At 48.6% G+C, this 20732-nt stretch overlaps 1 protein-coding gene across 3 annotated transcripts in view; it reads right to left on the reverse strand.

The window, feature by feature from the left end:
- oxr1a (oxidation resistance 1a) overlaps positions 1-20732 on the reverse strand; it is a 162744-nt gene that overhangs the window by 78274 nt on the left and 63738 nt on the right. For all 3 annotated transcript variants that reach the window (XM_084444253.1, XM_084444252.1, XM_084444251.1), the window contains one exon: positions 2169-2359. In XM_084444253.1, coding sequence (XP_084300379.1) covers positions 2169-2359 — 191 coding nt within the window. The remainder of the gene's footprint in view (positions 1-2168; positions 2360-20732) is intronic.

Below are 20732 nucleotides of genomic sequence, written 5' to 3' on the forward strand. Positions count from 1 at the left end.
GTAAGGTTGGTTGAGTTAGAGTTGGCGATCTGACAAAGTGCTGACAGTTGTAAGATTTTGTGGAATTTAGTTTGTTCGTTGTTAGCTAATTATTATTGCAGCACTACAGTAGTTGGCTAGCCACACCATAGGATTACCAGGAGCCATGAAGTGCAGCATTGTATGATTTGTTCAGCTGTACTGAACGTGCATAGTATTTACCGTTTTACGACAGTTGTGCAAAAGTGAACCTGTAGGGGGCACCAAATCACAAAAATACCACATCATCCATTGTGCTGCTTTAACTTCAGTACAAAACTCATTTAGCGACACCCATGGTACCGTACTAACACTATATACAGTAGATACTGCCTCTCTGCGTGTGTCTCTCAGCTGCACTCCTGCAGCTCCAGAGAAAAGGTTACAGCTGTGCTTGACTGGCAGGTCACCTGGGTGTGGTGTGGTTCGGTGTGTGTGTGTGCGTGCGTGTGTGCGCATGTGTGTGTGTGTCTGTGAATGGGATCCTGCTGGGACAGGAAGGAGCCCTGGTGATACAGGAAGAGGCTCAGCAGAGGAGCCTCTCCTTTCAGGCTGTCTGCCTGTCTTCCTGCCCGTCTGCCTGTACACCTGTACTTCTCTTAAATGTGATAGAGATGCTGCCTTCTCCTACTGTGCACACTGTTCCACTCAGACCTCCCCCCACTACTCTCTCTTTACATCTCTTCCTCCACCTCTCTCTCCCTCCCTCCCTCCATCTCTCTCTTCCTCTCCCTCTCTCTTTCCATCCCTCCCTTCATTTCTCTCACACTCCATCTGTCCTTCTCTTTCTCTCTCTCTCTCTTTCACACTTTCTCTCTCTATCAATCTCTCATCTATTTACTTGTTTTAAATATCATAAACATGGCCCCTCTGATGTTGTAAAGGCGCCATATTTATTTATTTATTGAACTGCTCCTTTCAAGAACAAGACGACTGAAAGTAAAACTGATGTACCAGCATATCCATCAGCCAAGGTGAAAATCACCATTTAGGACTAGCGGGAGTTCTCATTGGTCTGTCTGGGTTTTTAATGACGTCTCTGTCTGAAGTCTCACAGGCAGTGCAGCGGGCTGCTGGCGACATCATCATTCTCACATTAGAATAAATTAGCATTAACTCTCGTCAGGAGCCAATCGACTGGGTTAGCAGCCTGAAGATGCCTGAGGCAGAGGATTACTGAGCCAATCAAGAGAAAGAGATAGAGGGAGTTCAGAGGGAGGAACAGTCACTAATCAATGTCTAGTTACCATTAGGAGAGGCCAATGAACCACAATATACAGACTCCCTATAGACACACAGGGTAATTACCTACAAAGTGACATTACCTTACATTATAATGGTCTGATCATGAGTTTGAACGGAGAGCGACGTTAAATGGCCTCTGCTTTCACAAACTGTTTCTATAAAACGGATGATGAAGTTTCAATGAAATGGATGACGGCCGACCAAAGTAATTGCGAGTTCCTACTTTCGTCTGTCTCTTGCCCAGGGTCTCCGTTTAGCCTGTGAGCTGCCTTATTGACGACCGCTGCCTAAACTGTCACTGTCAACCACCGATCAATCCCTCCGCCAGCCGCTGTCGGGAGGCGCAGCGATGCCTTCGTCAACAGGAGATGGCTCTATAGAATGTTTATCAGCGCGGAACGCTGACCAGGCCTCTGTCTAATACAGCTCCATTGTTGTCATTCAGCTTCGGCTGCAAGTCAGCTGATTGGCCTGTTACCCTAAAGGCCATGGCCTCCACAGACCTCCCCCCACCTCCTCATCACCAGCGCACTGGCAGAATCGCTCACACAGCAGAAGAGGAAGGGATCTTAGACCTGTATGCATTAACAAGGGTAATCACACACTGCAGCCACAAGGACAGGTTGAAGGAGAATAGTGATTCGCTGTAGGAGGAGTCGCACACACACACACACACACACACACACACACACACACACACACAAATGCAGGCATTGACAAAAGTGCACTCACAACCAACCCCCTCCCTCGCCTCATCACGCACTCTGAGAAACCCTCCCTCTGTCCTGACACGCCAACACAGACAGGCAGACAGGCAGACAGGCAGACAGACAGACAGACAGACAGACAGACAGACAGGCAGACAGGGCGGATCAGCGTTCCACCGATCCTGGCATCTCATTTACCTATGGTGTACCCTCTCTTCAGCTCGGCGCACCGAGGGCTGCGTCTCTGGGAGTTGGTGGTGTTGTGCTCCTGCACCGCAAATGTGGTTGTCTTGGCAACAGGTGCGGCCCTGTTGAGGGGCGAGGCTGGCATCAGAGAGGAGGAGAAACCCTGGCTGGCAATGTCCACCGACTGAGACTTCTTCTTCAGCCTGCAAGTCAGGAAACGACCGGAAACAAAACATTTTATGAACAGGTATCAACACAAGAAGCATGTGTGTGTCAGAGTAACACTCTAAGGGATGAGTTTAACCTAAAATAAAATAAATCATTCATTAATTCACTCTTTCATCATTCATTTAGTGGTGTTTATCTTTTTACTGTACAACATTCATGTTTGTGTTTAGAGAGTATTATACTCAGTGCGTGTGATACCGCGGTTGCTCAGTGCTAGGACCTAGGAACTGTGACCTTGACAGTTCAAGGACAGAGAGATGAGAAGCAGACAGAGACACAGGTGGGAATCAGCTTCTGCTCTGTCATCAGCTGTTGACATTAATGGGGAATCCAAAACATTCTGCAGCTGCAATGAATCTGTGAGAATGAATCAATAACATAATCACATCCTGCTTAAGAGAATTTATTTCACATCAACATGGCTGCCAAGCACTAAACATTTTCAAACAGGATTAAGCCAACCAACATACAACACTAAATGCTGTTTTGCATAATCGATTTGATGTTACACCCATACTGTACTCACATACAGTACTGTAGGGCTCAAGTGTAGTTTTTTTTTAACCCTAACCCTTACCTCATGTGAAATATTAGACTGACAGGCCTATAAGTGGTCCACTTATATAAGATATATAAATGTTTAGTCTCAATCACACTCTGGCCCAGGTCACAAGTGATCTCTGTCTACTGCAGGAAGCCCTTTCAAATGCCATCCAGGATCATTTGTTGATTGTTCCTGAAGTTGACAAAACTAAGCCAGGTATCAAACCAAAACAAAGAACAGTGTAGGTTGGGAATACACACGCATGCATGCACGCAACCACACCCGCACACGCACCCACCCACCCACACACACGCACCCACACACACACGCACACGCACACACACAGTTCATCAAGAATGCAGGATAACACATATAAAGCAATTTATAGAGTCTCCAGGGTCCTGTCTATCCAAAGTCCACTGCTTTCTCCTCTGGCCTGCTTGCCTGTCAAAGTAAAAGTCCTGAAGCAGCAATACCAGATTCCCAGCACTCCTCCCTCCTCTCTCTCCTCCAATCAGGGCAGCAGAACTGCTGAGGCAGACAGATTCTTTCCAGAGGGTTCGAGACAAGACAAGTGCATATATCGCTGGACGAACCACTGCACAGACGACATAGCGCCTATAACAAGTAATGAAAAGACACACGCGCACACACACACGCGCACACAGAACACCTTGTTCCCTGATGATAGTTCTTCAAAAAAGTTGTGTGGGTACCTTCTAATAAGTGAGGGAGAGAGTGAGAGGGTCAGTGAGGGGGGAGTGAGAGGGTCAGTGAGGGGGGAGTGAGAGGGTCAGTGAGGGGGGAGTGAGAGGGTCAGTGAGGGGGGAGTGAGAGGGTCAGTGAGGGGGAGAGTGAGAGGGACAGTGAGGGGGGAGTGAGAGGGACAGTGAGGGGGGAGTGAGAGGGACAGTGAGGGGGGAGTGAAAGGGTCAGTGAGAGGGACAGTGAGGGGAGAGTGAGAGGGACAGTGAGGGGGAGAGTGAGAGGGACAGTGAGGGGAGAGTGAGGGGGGAGTGAGAGGGACAGTGAGAGGGTCAGTGAGGGGGGAGTGAGAGGGTCAGTGAGGGGGAGAGTGAGAGGGACAGTGAGGGGAGAGTGAGAGGGTCAGTGAGGGGGGAGTGAGAGGGTCAGTGAGGGGAGAGTGAGAGGGTCAGTGAGGGGGGAGTGAGAGGGTCAGTGAGGGGGAGAGTGAGAGGGACAGTGAGGGGGAGAGTGAGAGGGACAGTGAGGGGGGAGTGAAAGGGTCAGTGAGAGGGACAGTGAGGGGAGAGTGAGAGGGACAGTGAGGGGGAGAGTGAGAGGGACAGTGAGGGGTGAGTGAAAGGGTCAGTGAGAGGGACAGTGAGGGGAGAGTGAGAGGGTCAGTGAGAGGGAGAGTGAGAGGGTCAGTGAGGGGGGAGTGAGAGGGTCAGTGAGGGGGGAGTGAGAGGGTCAGTGAGGGGGTCTGGTTGTGCTGATGCAGGTTTCTGAGAGAGCGGCAGCGGTACACTAAAGACTGTCAGGCTGTGTGAAGTCTCTCTCCTAGTCCCCTGCGAAGATGCAGCACTAATTACCTCCTCATCAGGAAAATACCCCCCCCCCCCCCCCCTTCTCTCCCCTCCCCTCCGCTCCTCCATCCTCTCCGCCCCCCACAACTCCCCTCCCCTCCTCTCTCCTCCCCTCCTCTCCTCTCCTCTCCCCTCAGCTCGAATGCGCTGAGCCCTAGAAACAGAGCTGCCTGAATGACAACACTCTACAGTTGCTAACCGGCAGGCCCGCAGCTAAGGCTGGCTAATCAGGACAGGGCCATCAGCACTTCCAACCAGCAAAACAATGACAGCCTCAACAAAGAGAGGGAGTGGGGGGTGAGATTGAGAGAGAGAGAGAGAGAGAGAGGGGGGGGAGGGGGAGTGTGGCAATGTTTTGAAGTGGCTCTCATCCGACAAGGATAACCACTGCTACAGTATATTACTATGGATTGATCGACTTCATTTATCTTCTAAGAGTGTTGATCGACTTCATTTATCTTCCGAGAGTGGCTCAAACTCAATATCTGACCTTGTATATGAGAGATGTTTATTGATACAAACAATGCACCAGACTGTTGTGTAGCCATATCTTCTGTGCAGAGAGATGACATCTTTCCCGGTTCATTCCTATTCCAGGGGTGATGTCTCAGTATGGGATGCAGGCAATAAGCTGATGTCCATGTGTTGACATTCTCACTTCACTATGACCCCGGGTGAGCTATGACACACAAATACACACACACACACGCGCACACACGCACGCACGCACGCACGCACGCACGCACGCACGCACGCACGCACGCACGCACGCACGCACGCACGCACGCACGCACGCACGCACGCACGCACGCACGCACGCACGCACGCACGCACGCACGCACGCACGCACGCACACACACACACACACACACACACAAGCGCAAACAAGCTCACAAACACACCACACCAGCCTGACTTAGTGACGCCTCAGTGTTACGTGCCAGCTGGGTCTGGCGCCAGGCGGGAACAGAACAGCCCTGTCAACACTCAGCCAACAGTCATTCAGCAAACAGCCAACATATATCCAGTCAATAATCTGACCTCCTCCTCTCTGGGTCTGACCAGTCATGGCTGAACCGTCAGAGCTGATTCAACCTCTGGTCCTGCCACAGAAGACGACCCCACTCAGGTTTCGCCCATGGAACTCATTACCACTGGGACACTTCATCATCTCCTTTGGCAAGAGAAGCTAAGTGGTTGAGAAACCCACCATCACATTCAGAGCTCATTTCATCCCTCCTCCTCCATCTTTATATCTATTCCCTCGAGGACACGGGAGAAGAAATGACCTTGAACCAAAGTCAGCTCAGAGAGGTAATGATGACCTCCACCCACTGACAGAGCCTGAGAGATGAACAGCACTCTTTCAGCACCTCCTTCAGGAACACACGCCACAGCGCAGAGAGAGCTGCAGGAGGAGTGCACTAGGTCAGAGGTCATTCCTGACAGATGGTAAAGCACCCGATGATGTAATGGACTACCTCGGCTGACAGCCACACAGCACCCCCCCCCCCTCGCTCTCTCTCTCTCTCTCTTTTGCCACCTGGCCCAGTTCAGACAGGAGGAGTTCATAAGCCTGGCTATGCTTGGAGACCATTACCCCTCCTACTCTCTCCTCTCCTCTCCTCTCTCCTTCCTCCCTCCCACCTCCCCCAGACACACCAGTGTGAAAAGCCGAAATGGCACTGGTGGGAAAATTGCAGTGAGATTAAGAGCTTTTACTTTCACATTGCGGAGGCGGTGTTGATTGGCTGTTGGAATTGCTTATCATTGTTCTCCGTGGGCCAATAGGGAGCGGCCTGAGACAGTTAAGCCGACCCCCCCCACCCCCCCCCTCCACCTCCACACACACACACACACACACGCACGCACGCATACACGCACAAGCAGAAAAAGGCTCCTAACAATGCAGGGGGAGGAAACGCCGCATCACGATTGGAGGAGATGCAGGAAGGAGAAAGAGTGAAGCAGGCCGATAGAGGAGAAGGTGGGGAGGAAGGGAGGGAGGTAAGGAAGATGGGGAGAATAGAGTGTAGAGGAAAGAAAAGGAAAAAATAGAAAAATTTGTTTTACACCCTGTACTCCATTTTGTTTTAGTCCCTGCTGTAGCATTGCCTTCTCCACGAGGCGGAGTGGCGTGCCAACCCAACATCACCCAGTTTATCCCTCACCGCAGGCAGCCAGGGGCTTTGGCAAGGGGAGCATAGACAACAGGAACAACAGCAAAATCAAAATACGTTTATCAGCTCCAGCACTAAGAGGGATTAGACCCAGCAGAAAAATGGGTCCGCTCCCCTCTCTCTCTCCGCACTCCTCTCATCTCCTTTCCTCCCCTCACTTCTCGTCTCAACAGCTGTCCTCTTCCTCTCTCCGTGCCTCTCTTCTTTCTCCATACCTCTCCTCTCTCTCTCCATACCTGTCCTCCTCTGTCCTCTCTCCATCTTTTCACCTCTCCTCTCTCTTTCTCTTCACCTCTCCTCTCCACACCTCTCTTCTCCTCTCTCTATCTGCACCGCTCCTCTCTCTCTTTCTCTGAACCGTTCCTCTGTCCTCGCTCCAACTAGGGCTGGGTTTAAAAAATCGATTCATCGACTCAATCGATTCTGAATCAAATGATTCAGAATCGATTCATGAATCGAAAAATCTTTTACATTTTATGTAATGAATGAATGAATGAATAAATGAAGGAATTAATAGTTCATTAGTTCATTCAATGATTCATTCATTCATTCATTTTTGGAAATCAGTATCGATACCCAGCCCTAGTATTGATGTGTTGCATAACTTGGCAGTCAAGTAATTAAGGTTACAGCTAAAAAAAAGAAAAGTTTCTAGTAACACTAATCAAATCGATATTGAATCGAATTGAATCGTGATAATCGATTCTGAACCTTCGGAATCGAATCGATTCTTGAAATTCGAATCGATACCCAGCCCTAGCTCCAACAACAACAAACTTTCACATGGGGGCAGAGAAGCAAAACTAACAAGGATGTTTACTTATGGAGTGTGCGTATGCCGCTGTAGCCTATGTAAGAGCAGGTGTTGTTAAAGAGACGGAGGACATGGACAGTACCGGCGCCTGCGGAGGCCTGACTGGCATGTCGGTAACGGGGCCCTCGAGTCCACTCCGTCTCAATGATGGAGGTTAGTTATGTAACACCGATGAGAGGAGAAAAAAACCTGATTGTTCCACCGTGTAGCAGAGCAAGGGATGTAAGACCGGTGACTCAACATGCATTCAGTGCTATTCAGACTGCTCATGCCTTGCTCCTGTTGACGGGGTAATACAATGTGATGTATGTGGGCAGAGATACACTATAAGGATGACTGCTATAGTACAGTATTCCAGTCAGAACACAAACTCTGAATGCCTCTGAAGCAATGACCTCGGGTGTACTGCCACTGTTAAACAATTATGAGTCATAAATATTAACAGCGTGTGAAATAGTATACACGGTATAAATAGTGCAGAATTCTTCATATAAAAACCTCCTGAATATCCTATCATGCATTCAGTCTTTAAAGGGCAGCTGGATTGGATTTATCTGACTATATCATGTTGTTGTTTTTTATTCAACTAGGATATAAGATACTAAGATGAAGCAGCAGCACACAGCTGTGGTCTGTCAGGACCATCATCACCAGAGAGTGACAGAAGAAGCCCTGAGGAAAATTACACCTGGATCAAATACTTTTTGCCATTTAAACACTGTCTAGAATACTTGGGTGGTGGGGGGCTTGATTAGGTCTGCCCAGGGAGATGAATGAAGCAGTGGTTAATGTTACAGTCCAAAAAAGTGAAATAAAATGTGATGTAGGTATTTAACCCAGGTCAGCTGAAAATGAGATAAACCACTCCTGCTGCGTGAGATTGAACGTAACTAACCCCAGAGTAACTAACCCCAGAGTAACTAACCCCAGAGTAACTAACCCCAGAGTAACTAACCTCAGAGTAACTAACCTCAGAGTAACTAACCCCAGAGTAACTAACCCCGGAGTAACTAACCCCAGAGTAACTAACCCCAGAGTAACTAACCCCAGAGTAACAAACCTCAGAGTAACTAACCCCAGAGTAACTAACCCCAGAGTAACTAACCCCAGAGTAACTAACCCCAGAGTAACTAACCCCAGAGTAACTAACCCCAGAGTAACTAACCCCAGAGTAACTAACCTCAGAGTAACTAACCCCAGAGTAACTAACCCCAGAGTAACTAACCCCAGAGGCCCCGTGAGAGACCATCTGCCCCCGGCGCTGTGGCCGTACGCACGGATCTGCAGCCGGCCGGCCGGCGGGGCGACCCCATCTGCCCTCACTAAACGCCAGAGCTGTGATTCGGTTGTCAGGCGTCCGTGTGGCAGGGCTGGGAACAGTGAGCCAGGCACATCGACAGCCTGCTTATCAAAGCGGCGAGGCAACGAGCTACTGGCATTCTGCGGGCGACAGCAGAATGAACTGGGAGGGGTCTGGTCATTTCATTGGTCCTCACACGACTAACTACGAGGACGAGCATGTCTTTTTTTAATACTATGCAATGAGTTCTGCCTCCCTAAAATACACTTGAATACCAAAGGCAAAGCTGAAAGGCTGTAGTCACCTATCAGCCCCTGAAGATTCATTTGAAAGAAAAATCAAATCTTCTCCGCTACTTGACCCATTAAAGAATGTTCCATCACTGAGGTGCAAGACGGAGAGGCCTCTTCCAGAGAGTGGGTGTCCATTGTGCTGCCTCTCAGACGAGTGCCGCGCGTCCTACGCAATCTTTCATTCCTGACAGAACTTCGTTGGCAGCTGTCAGCCTGTCTTTCTTCTTTTGACTTTTTTTGTTCATTTTTCTTTCTTCCCCCTGTAGATGAAAAGCCAATTTGCAGCCTCTTTTGATGAGTGCAAAGACAGAGAAGAGAGACTGTGTGATACTGTACAGCAGGCCTTCTCTGCCAGACATCACAATGTAGTGCTGTGATGAGGTTCAGAATGTTCCGTTACTGAGGTGAACTTCAGGTGCTCTCAGGCTGGCTCTGATTGAGAAGATGAAGAGAAGAACAGGAGTGACGTTTCACATACCGTAACTGTATTATGTGGGCTCAAAGGTTTGTGCATCAGTTCTGATCACGGGTTGACTACCGGGAAGCTCCTGTAGCTCATCTATGACCATGTGTCATAGCGGTCTAACAAAGGTATCTGTAAAATGCAAATATCATCAAATACTGTAAAATGCAAATATCATTGTGTAATCTGCATCTATAACAGAACATTTACCTGTAGTGCATTCAGGCATAGTGTATCACTATCTGAATGTGTAACAACTGTCTGTCTGCCTGTTTGTGGATGGGTAAGGTTCAGATTACATTCTGAGCATGCTCGCAGACACCCCAGCTGCAGATGCTCGCAGACACCGACGAAGGCAACGTCTCCAAAGCGAGCGCTTTAATGATTTATCCCCCACTTTGCTGCATCTGCCTACAAAGTGGGGCCGTTTATTTCTTACATTTCTTTTGTTTTGTTTAACAAAACCCTGCCCATAAATAGACAACAAAGCCCTGTCCATACATTTCGGCAGCATAAACTCAGAAGAGAGGTCTGCTATTCATTTTGTAAAATGTATCAATATCCGGCAGAAACAGCCCCTGGCTATAGTCTTTCAGCACAGTAACAGAGGAATTATCCTGCCCAACACAAGCAGAGAAAAAATCACTCTGTTTCATTATTTGACTGGCTTTTACTCCAGGGCATATTCTCTCTCTCTCTCTCTCCCTCTCTCCCCCCCTCTCTCTCTCTCTCTCCCTCTCTCTCCCTCTCTCTGTTTCTCTCTCTCTCTCCCTCCCTGTCTCTGAATCTCTGGGCATCACTCAAGCTGCAGAATAGACACATAAACACGCACCCAAGTGTGAACACGCATGCACACAAACACCACGCACACACTGCCCTTGGTATTTGATTCAGTGAGCATTTGCAGGGCCTTGAGACTCTGCTGCTGCAGTCTACAAATGTTCTCCTAGTTGCTAGCCTCAATCCTGCTCCTGCGCTCTCATTTGTCCAGCTCCGAGGACAAGCTGCGAGATGATTGGACGGCAGCCGTAATGCATGCAGCATCATGCCACAGGAGCCCGTGGCTGAGCACGAATGAGAGAGCAGAGCAGGATTTCTCCCTGATTGTATTTTGGCTTCTCTAGAAGGCATGTGAAATATTGTATCTTTATCTGTGCAATTGAAGGAAGAGCAGGAGGTGGGGGAGAGTAATACATTTCCCTCTCACAGATTCAAGGACATTTGATTTCTACTTTCCAGCATGAGATACAGAATGCTTCTCTAGTTTCTGGGTTTTGCATATTGTAATCAGTTCAAGTAGCTGTAGAACTTTTCTCACACACTCGTCAGTCTGCTGTAATTCCACTGGCCGTGAGATTGAAGGGGAAGTGGAAGCTAAGCGGTTGTGATGTTCCTTCAGAAACCAGCAGTGGGTTGTCAGACACAGAGCCACTCTCTGCTTATCAGTTCTGTTTACCCGTGACAACAAATAAACAAATACTGTAAACAAACTAGACCAGACTAACCTCTGCCTATGATGCATGTCGCAGCATGTACAGCTCAAATCAGGTTTTCATTGATAAGCAGTAGGCACTTAGTATTGAAATTCCCGTGGGGAATATTGAAGTGCAGGAAAAGCTCATACCAAGGCCTGCCAGAGTACAGTATGTATGGGTATATACTTTCCACGGCAAAATCAAATGACAACTAGCTAGCTAGCTAGATACTGTATGACAGGACCAACAGCAGTAATCTAGCTAGCTACAGTATGAGCATAACTAGCTACAGTACAAGCATACTGTAACTAGATAAATCAAAGCAGTTGATCTTCGCCATCATGCCACGAAAGTCCAAATGAATGGAGGTGAATGGGTGGCCGTGTGCGGGTGGCTCTGTGGCACCCCCCTTAGATCGGAGTCAGCGGAGTAGGGTTTGTTGCACTCTGGGCTCTCCTGCCGTACCCCCCAGTTCAAACCCTGTGTCTCTAGCATCCCCACACGGGGAGCTGGTTTCGCTCAAAGTTTTCTTTTAATTCATGCCGCCCCGTGATTTGGATCTGCTCCAAAATGTAATAGGTTCTAAGTTGGCCCATGCTACACCCCTCCACTGAGTTTCATGAAAAGTATTTTTTGTGTAATCCTGCTAACAAACCAAGCAACCAACCAAGCAACCAACATACACACGTCCTCCAAAACATAACCTTCTGCCCTGTGCTGTCGCTGGGGCAGAGGTAGCTTTTGATTATCGGTGTAGATTATCAGAACTGGTTCAAATACAATGATCAGTATTTAAAGTGCATTTGATTTATCTCAAAAAGTAAAATTTTTGGGACTTCTTGATTGGTTTCATTGTAGCTGGTGATCAAGTTAATCTCAGGTATTGTAAAATGGTATTAAGGTCAGGCCTGTCTGTCTCCTCCCAGGGTCTGAGCAGAGGTGGGATGAAGTCACACATTGTTAGTAATGCAACCTTCTGACTGGCTGCCCATGCTAATGAGCACAGTCTCCTCTTTCTCTCTCTCTCTCTCTCTCACATCTCTCTCCACCTCCCTCTTCCTCTCTCTCTTCTTTTCTCCCTCTCGTCTCTCTTTCTCTTTACACTGGTCATAAGTTCTCTCTCCTGCCTAGCTTTCTCCCTCTTTCTCCCTCTTTGTGCACCCTTGAAAATGCTAATGCCCAACACAACCCTACGATATCTCTGCCCCGTGTAGACAAATGCCTCTCCTCCCTGTCTCCCTCCTCCACTCCTCTCTCCTGGCCTACCTACTCCTCATCTTCTACCCCCTTCTCCTCTTTTCCCTCCTCCACTCCTCTCTCCTGGCCTACCTTCTCCTCCTCTTCTACCCCCTTCTCCTCCTCTTCTCTCTCTTCCACTCCTCTCTCCTGGCCTACCTTCTCCTCCTCTTCTATCCCCTTCTCCTCCTCTTGTCCCTCCTCCACTCCTCTCTCCTAGCCTACCTTCTCCTCCTCTTCTATCCCCTTCTCCTCTTTTCCCTCCTCCGCTCCTCTCTCCTAGCCTACCTTCTCCTCATCTTCTATCCCCTTCTCCTCCCCTTTTCCTGGCCTACCTTATCCTCCTCTTCTATCCCCTTCTCCCTCCTCCACTCCTCTCTCCTGGCCTACCTTCTCCTCCTCTTCTATCCCCTTCTCCTCCTCTTCTCCCTCCTCCACTCCTCGCCTACCTTCTCCTCCTCTTCTATCCCCTTCTCCTCCTCTTCTCCCTCCTCCATTCCTCTCTCCTGGTCTATTCTAGCCCACCTGGCTCCTGTCTCTCTGACAATACTGAATATTTTATAACAGTCTCCCTGGGGCAACATCCAACACATTCTAGAATCATCCGTGACCTTGCCGGGGCATCTGTTCATTCTGGGGTGCCGGCTTCTGATTGGCCAGCTGACGGCTGCAACATCTGTCGCCGCCTGTGTTGCTGGCACAGGCGCCAATGATGTCACAGAGAGCTGGGATGTTGTGAAAACATTGCTGGATGGACTCTGACAGCAGACTGGCTAGTAGCTAGAGTACAAGCGAACACTGCAGCAGCTGACTGATAGAGGGGTGAATCATCCTGTAGGTTAGTGGTGCTAGGATTTATGATCTGTTTAATGGTGAGTCATGTCGTCACAGAGAGATGTCAAGCCATAAACGTTTCGATGTACCTCTCGCTTCACCCACTCACTCTGCCTTCTGCCGTCTCTCTCGCTTCCCTCCTCTCTGCTTTGCTCCCTCTCTCAGCCTCCATCTCTCTCTACCTCTTTATCTCCCTCTCTCCACCCCTCTCACTCAATCTACATCCCTTCCTCACTCTCTCCCTCCCTTGTTCTCTCTCCATCCATCCCTCCGTCCCAGCTGGTTGGCACCGCCTCCGTGACCTGACGCCCTTCTGCTGTAGCCAGACAGGCTCGGCTGGCATTTATAGGCCCAATCTGGAGCTCTCCACCCTCCAACAGAATGAGAGAGAAGTAACAACAACAGGAGTGATGGAGCTGAGACACAAGTGTTTGGCCCGAGAGTCTGGACAGAGAGTGACAGAGGGAAGAGGACCCGATAGAGAAAGAGAGTCTGGAAAGAGAGTGACAGAGGTGAAGAGGACCCGATAGAGAAAGAGAGGAGATGGGGTGCGGGCGGGGGAGGGGGGGGGTACAAGGCTGCTGTCGATCAAAGCCAGTCCTCCCCTCGGTCTCGCGTTCACAGAGGGTTGTTTTTCCAGGCAGCTCTGGGACCGATTGCATGTGGCGTGCTTCAGGGCAATTTTATTTGCTGCATTTAATGAAACAAGCTAGGAGCAATTGGCTCTACTGTACCACCGCAGAAGGAAGTCAATGTTGCAGCTATACTATTGCTACAAGGATCAAACCCATGGGCTCTTGCAAGCCACAAGAATGTCGAGTTAAAGCCTAGCCAATAGCTCAAGGAAGTAAACAGGTCTCAGATAAAGCCATGTGGCCCTTGGAACCAGCTGCATTACAGGTATGACATGCTGTTTTATTAAAAAAACAAACAAACATAAGTCTGAGATGGTGACTTCATTTAATGAGATTATCAGGACAGTGCATCGGCTTCCAAACTTGGCTTCCCAAGCTTCGTCAGGCGTTCGAGGCAGGAGCTAAGGGACTACTAGTAAGTGGGTGCTGTGGTTTGATCTTGCTCTCTGGGCAATGCTTAGTGAACAACCCAACTCCCTCTGTTCCGGAGCCAAAACAACTCTGCGGCACTTGGTATTCCTCTCGCATCTCAAATGGGACATCTGTTAGCTCCCTCATCGCCAGGCGCCATCAAACCACCTCGCCATACGGAGTCGTCAGGAGAATATGGATGGACCTCCCGCCTGGCTCCCCATATTAATTAGCGGCACAAAGTTCAGGCTTAAATTGCATGCGGGGAAGGTTCTGATATAGTGGATATGTGTCTATAGCTAACAGACTTTCAATAATTCTCCCACTCCTCATGTAATATACTTGACTGTCTCAGCGATAGAGCTTGAGCAGATTGACACCTTTAATTAAGGCAACACCCGAGAGATAAAACCCAGCACTGGGGTGCAGTCCGAACCAATGTCCATCAGTTCCGCCCACTGTTATTCAGTGTTAGCCTACTGTGGGTCACCTCAATCAGCTTTGACAGGCTTTGTCAGAAAAGAACAATGAACGCATTGTGTCCAGTCGGAGAAGTCAAGAAAAAAAACACTTCTAGTTGTGGGTGGGTTGGACTCTGGGAAAGGAAGAGATGATTTCAGACGAAAACATTGTTATTGTGGAAGCTTGTGATTGTTCCAAATCACAGTCCCCTTAGAGAGGGAGAGATGAAGGGAGGGACTTTTGAGGGTTAACCATTGAGTGTACCATTCCCACAGTGACTATCTTCCCTTCCATCACAGCTAAACCATACATGATTGTCGGAAGCAATTGAATATTATAAGTCAGCACATTGTGTTTATTGAAATGAAACAGATTCTGACAGAAAAACTGGAGAGGGTCTCGCCAGACCTCATGTCTGAAATGACTATAGTTAGCATTTTACTACACACACCATCTATATTGTAGGACACATGAGCTGAATGTTATTCATGCGTGCACGCACGCACGCACACACACACACACACACACACACACACACACACACACACACACACACACACAAGCATGTATATCCTTGTGGGGTCCTTAAACATAACTGTAACCATAAAATGTAAACCTAAGCCTAAACATAAACTTTGACCCCTAACTCTAACCTTAACCCTAACCCTATCCTTAACCCTAACCCTACAACACCAGAACACCTCTCAACCTAAACCTTCCCTAAACCTAACATTAAACATAACCTTAACCCTAACCCTAACTATAAATGTAAGCCAAGCCCTCAACCATAACCTTTGACCCTAAAATGAACCCTAACATTATGGGGCCCATCAAGATAGCCTAACAAGGATATTTTTACTTGTTTTACTATCCTTGTGGGGACCCAAACACATACACACACACACACACACACATGCTATACGCACAAACACACACACAAACTATACACACACAACACACCCACACACCACCTACTGTAGCAACACACATAAATAAGGCTATTGTTCCTGCCAGGTCGTTCTAGCTCTAGCTCAGCTGGGCTTCTGAGGAAAGCCACAGGTAAACACTGGGACCACGTGGACAACCTGCTAGACAGATTACAGTGTTATATCACTCCCTGCTTATCCGAGTAACACACGCACCCCCCCCCCCCCCCCACACAGAAACAAGCACGTATACACACACTCAGACGGGTGCTCAGGTGAGACAGGGCCTGGCGTGACAGCTAGTTATCATCTGGAGGGAATTATCGCCATTAGTTGTGATCTATCAACAAAGTGACAGGGCTGGTGTTTATTTATAGCCTGAGCAGTGTCTTTGGAGAGCTGATGCAGGGAAGAGCAGCCAGCTGCTGCTTCTTCTGCTCTGCTCAGTAAGTACGTCTATTAGGGTTAGGGATTATGATACGTCTATAGGGTTATGGTTTATGATACATCTATAGGGTTATAGTTTATGGCACATCAGGTTTTAATTTATGGTACCTCATAGGGTTAGGATTTATGATACTCCTATAGGGTTATAGTTTATGATACATCTATAGGGTTATAGTTTATGGTACATTGTACATCTTATTGGGTTAGGGTTTATGGTATATCTATAAGGTTATAGTTAATGGTACGTCTATAGGGTTATGGTTTATGGTACCTCTATAGGGTTATAGTTGAAGGTACATTGTACATTCTCATTCTCCTCCCTCCTTCCCTCTCTCCTCCTTTCTTCCCTCTCTCTCCTCCCTCCCTCCTTCCCTCTCTCTCCTCCCTCCTTCCTTCCCTCCCTCTCCTCCCTCCTTCCCTCTTTCCTCCCTCCCTCCTTCCCTCTCTCTCCTCCCTCCTTCCCTCTCTCTCCTCCCTCCTTCCCTCTCTCTCTCTCCTCCCTCCTTCCCTCTCTCTCCTCCCTCCTTCCCTCTCTCCTCCCTCCTTCCCTCTCTCTCCTCCTTCCTTCCCTCTCTCTCCTCCCTCGTTCCCTCTCTCCCTGTGTGAGTCAGCCATGGATAAACAGTGACCTGTGTGACGAAGGGACAGTGACGGCTGTTGATCCAGGAGGAGGAGGAGGAGGAGGAGGAGGAGGAGGAGGAGGAGGAGGCCTCAGGCTATAGCTGACTACTAGCAGGGCTCTGTCCCTGCTCCAGTGCTTCAGAGAGCAGCAGTAGGGGTGGTACCGGTGCCTGTGGCCTGTCTTTCCTTTGTCCTTGTTGTCCAGAGATCATCTTCCCTTCCGTCCTCCTGCCTCAATCAGTCTCCTTCTGTCCTCTGTCTTCAACCCCCCCCCCCACTGCCAACCAGTCCCAGCTGGGTACAGTGTGTGTGTTGGTGGTGGCGGATGGGCTGAGCATGGTGCGTGTTGTGGCCAGGTAAATAGGAGCTGAGCTGAGATAAGACACACACACACACACCTTTTGCTCCAGTGAGCTGCCACCATCAATTCATCAGCGCGTATCTCCTACAAATTTCCTAAACAAACAAGCACACGCAGACATCCGCCCCTGGACGGACACACACACTCACACACACACACACACACACACACGTCACGCTCAAACACCCAGATACAGGGGCCAGTACAACCACATGTACTTCTTAACACACACACACACACACACACACACACACACACACACACACACACACACACACACACACACACACACACACACACACACACACACACACACACACACACACTAATGCACAGACAGCTATCAAAATCGAAGAGATGGATGAGTCTATAGCAGTGTGTTTTGTAGCTTTAAGACCTTGTTCTGAGGTCATGCTTCTGCCACACAGGACAGTGGGAATTGTTTCTGACATGTTTCAAGTTGAGGTTGAGCTCCAGCGTGTGAACGCGTAACCCATCCAAACCTCGCATCACGCCTGCCATGCGGTCACCTTCCCTGCTCAGCCCTGATTGGTAGCGACACAGAACAATGCAGCTGCCACACTCGTGACCTTGCTTGTGGTGACATACACACCCGTGCCGACAGACACGCGCGTACACGCAACACACACACACACACACACAGATACGCTGATATAAACACACGCAAGCACAAGCATTCATGCATGTATTAATACACAGACACAAAACACACACACAAACAAACACACACACACACAAACACACACACACATACAAAAAACACATAAACACACATTCACACACACAAAAACAAACAAATCTGTCTGCTTTGGTGCTGGTGCCGTCTGAGGGTACATTAGGGTAAGCAGGGCAGGGTATCGTCATCATGCCTACATGTAGCTATCAGTGGTAATTGGATGTCCAGTCCACTTTTTCTGATCAAGTGGGATTAGCGTAACCACGGTGAAGATTAAAAGGCCTTGTCCTCTTGATCTGGAGGGAATTGCTCATTTCAATTCACAGGTTATTTATCTCTGTATAATGTCAGTCTCTGTCCGTCTGTCTATTTGAATTCCTAAGTCTGGCAGTCAGCAGCATCAACAACAAACACAATAACAACAACAGCAGCAGCAACAACAACAACAACAACCTGTAAACAGTGACCTTGTGATGCTCGTCCGTTATGACATGCACAGACAGATCTACTTCATAAGACCCGTTACTTTAGTCCAATTACTACTCTGTGATGTCAAAGCTTCACAGGTCATCTTCCAAAGAAAAAGAAACATTCTACTCAAATATCACAGATTGAGCTTCCTGTATCCAATGATTGTTTTCAAACGCATCTACAAACAAAGCATTTGTTTTCCCACCATCCAAGCTACTCAAATCTCTCCCTTCTGCCCCTCACACAAATCCATGCTGTGGACCAAGTACAAAAAAGGCCTAGTTTCAGCAATACACCTACTCAGTTTTGTAAAAAAAAAATCAATTAAGTCTAGCTTTCAGACCACACTCTCGCTCTGCATGTTTCTTTCTTGGAAACATTAGTAAAGCAGACATGAGCCCCAGAGCACTTAAGAAGTTTCCTGCTAAAGCCTGTTCAAAGCTGCAGCTTTAGGGATCTTCTCAGAGAGGCTTTGGGTTCAACACATTTGACTAATAAAGAGCCATCTCCTGATCTAATGTGCTGCGTTGTTGCCCCACATACAGAGTGATGAGATTTAACCTGCACCACTCCTCTCCTCTCCTCTAACCTCCTCTCCTCTCCCCTCCTCTACTCCTCATCACTCCTATACCCGTTCTACTCTCACCTCCTCTCCTCCTCTCCTCTCCTATTCCCTCCTCTGCTACTCTCCCCTTCCCTCCTCCTCTCCTCTCCTCTGTTCTCTTGTTTCCTCTCGACCGTGTAGAATACAACTCTTCCTACCGTCACACACTCATTAAGGAATGCGCTGGGCTTTGTGAGGGAGTGTGTGCAGAGCTCTGCTGTGTGTACATACCGCACCGCCTGCAGGACAGATTCCATTGACTCTTAGCTCAGCGGCAAGACCGGAGGTAAATGGCATCGATCCGGCCAACTGCTTGACTTAAGCGAAGGAACGTTGCGTCATGTGACCTGCCAGGCCTGGGAGGAGAGTGGGGCACTGTGCTAATTTATTTACCCAATATAACCCTGGGCCTAGCCAGTCGGAGAGAGACTTGAGCCGGGCAAGCCAATCTGAGCTGCTCACCAATGGGCTGAGCTGGGCTGGGGGGGTGGGGGGAAGAGGGAGGGAAGGAACGAGAGAGAGAGAGAAAGAGAGAGAGAGAAAGAGGGAGGTGGGGAGAGGATTCACAACGTTGTGAATACCAGGGTTTTTCCTGGCTCAGAATGGATCTTTGGGGGGTGATGCGTACAATTTTGGAGGGAAACCTCCGTTTTATGCCGAGCAGCCTACCAGCATATATAGGCCTATAAGCCTATTCTTTGCTGTCGTTCTGCCTGAGCTCACTTTTCACAATCGTGAGAAATCTGCCGACATGACACAAAATGGATATGAAGTCAAAATGTTTAAGATACTGATAACCTGTCTATTAATTATCTCGATTACCAGTGGTCCAAACCATGGACAATGCAAGTAAGAGGGATGGGCTGCACTTGAAACAAGCTATCAAACACATTTGGAGAGGATTTGAGTTGTTATTTTTATTCTCATTTTTTAGCAATTTGGCACTGGTGATTTTCCTTTGGCTCTGGCTAAAATCTGTTTGGGGGGCAACAAAAAATCCTCTATGAAGGAAAAAAACCCTGTGAATATATAACGTTATAGCTTATACATAACTTTGCATTGTTCTTTGCTTTTTACTATGATGTTGCAATTTGCCGTGATCTAATGGGCTGTACTATGCTGGACTGTGTTGTACTGGGCTGGACTGTGTTGGGTTGGGTTGGGTTGGGTTGGGCTGTGCTGTGCTGTGCTGTACTGGGTTGTGCTGGGTTGTGCTGTGCTGTGCTGTGTTGTGTTGGACTGGGCTGTGTTGTGTTGTGTTGTTGGACTGGGTTGTGTTGTGTTGTACTGGGTTGTGTAGTGCTCGAGTGTGCTGTGTTGTGTTGTGTTGTGTTGTGTTGTGTTGTGTTGTGTTGTGTTGTGTTGTGTTGTGTTGTGTTGTGTTGTGTTGTGTTGTGTTGTGTTGTGTTGTGTTGTGTTGTGTTGTGTTGTGTTGTGTTGTGTTGTGCTGGGCTGGGCTGGGCTGGGCTGGGCTGGGTTGTGTTGTGTTGTGTTGTGCTGGGTTGTGTTGTGTTGTGTTGTGTTGTGCTAGGTTGTGTTGTGCTGGGTTGTGTTGTGTGTTGTGTTGTGTTATGTTGTGTTGTGTTGTGCTGGACTGGACTGGGCTGGGCTGGGCTGGGTTGTGTTGTGCTGGGTTGTGTTGTGTTGTGTTGTGCTGGGTTGTGTTGTGCTGGGTTGTGTTGTGCTGGGCTGTTGTGTGCTGGATTGTCTGAGAGGCTGGGGCCCTGGGGTGTGTGAGTTGGCCCAGGTCCAGGTGGTAAAAGCATTATGCTCCTGGTGGCAGAGATGACACCAACCGCCATCTGCCGATGAGTCACTCTCCCTCGGCCGCTCTGACTGACTGAGCACAGGCGCAAACATGCTGTGTGTGTGTGTGTGTGTGTGTGTGCGCGCGCGCGCGCGTGTGCGCACATTTAATAACGTGTGTTTGTGTGACTGTAACTGTGTAAGTGTGTTTGTGTGAGTACGTGTGTGTTTCTGTGACTGCAAACGTGTGTGTAGGTGTGTGTGTGTACAGTATGTGT

This window comes from Borostomias antarcticus (genome assembly GCF_949987555.1).
Source record: "Borostomias antarcticus genome assembly, chromosome: 10".
In the NCBI taxonomy this organism is placed as follows: domain Eukaryota; kingdom Metazoa; phylum Chordata; class Actinopteri; order Stomiiformes; family Stomiidae; genus Borostomias; species Borostomias antarcticus.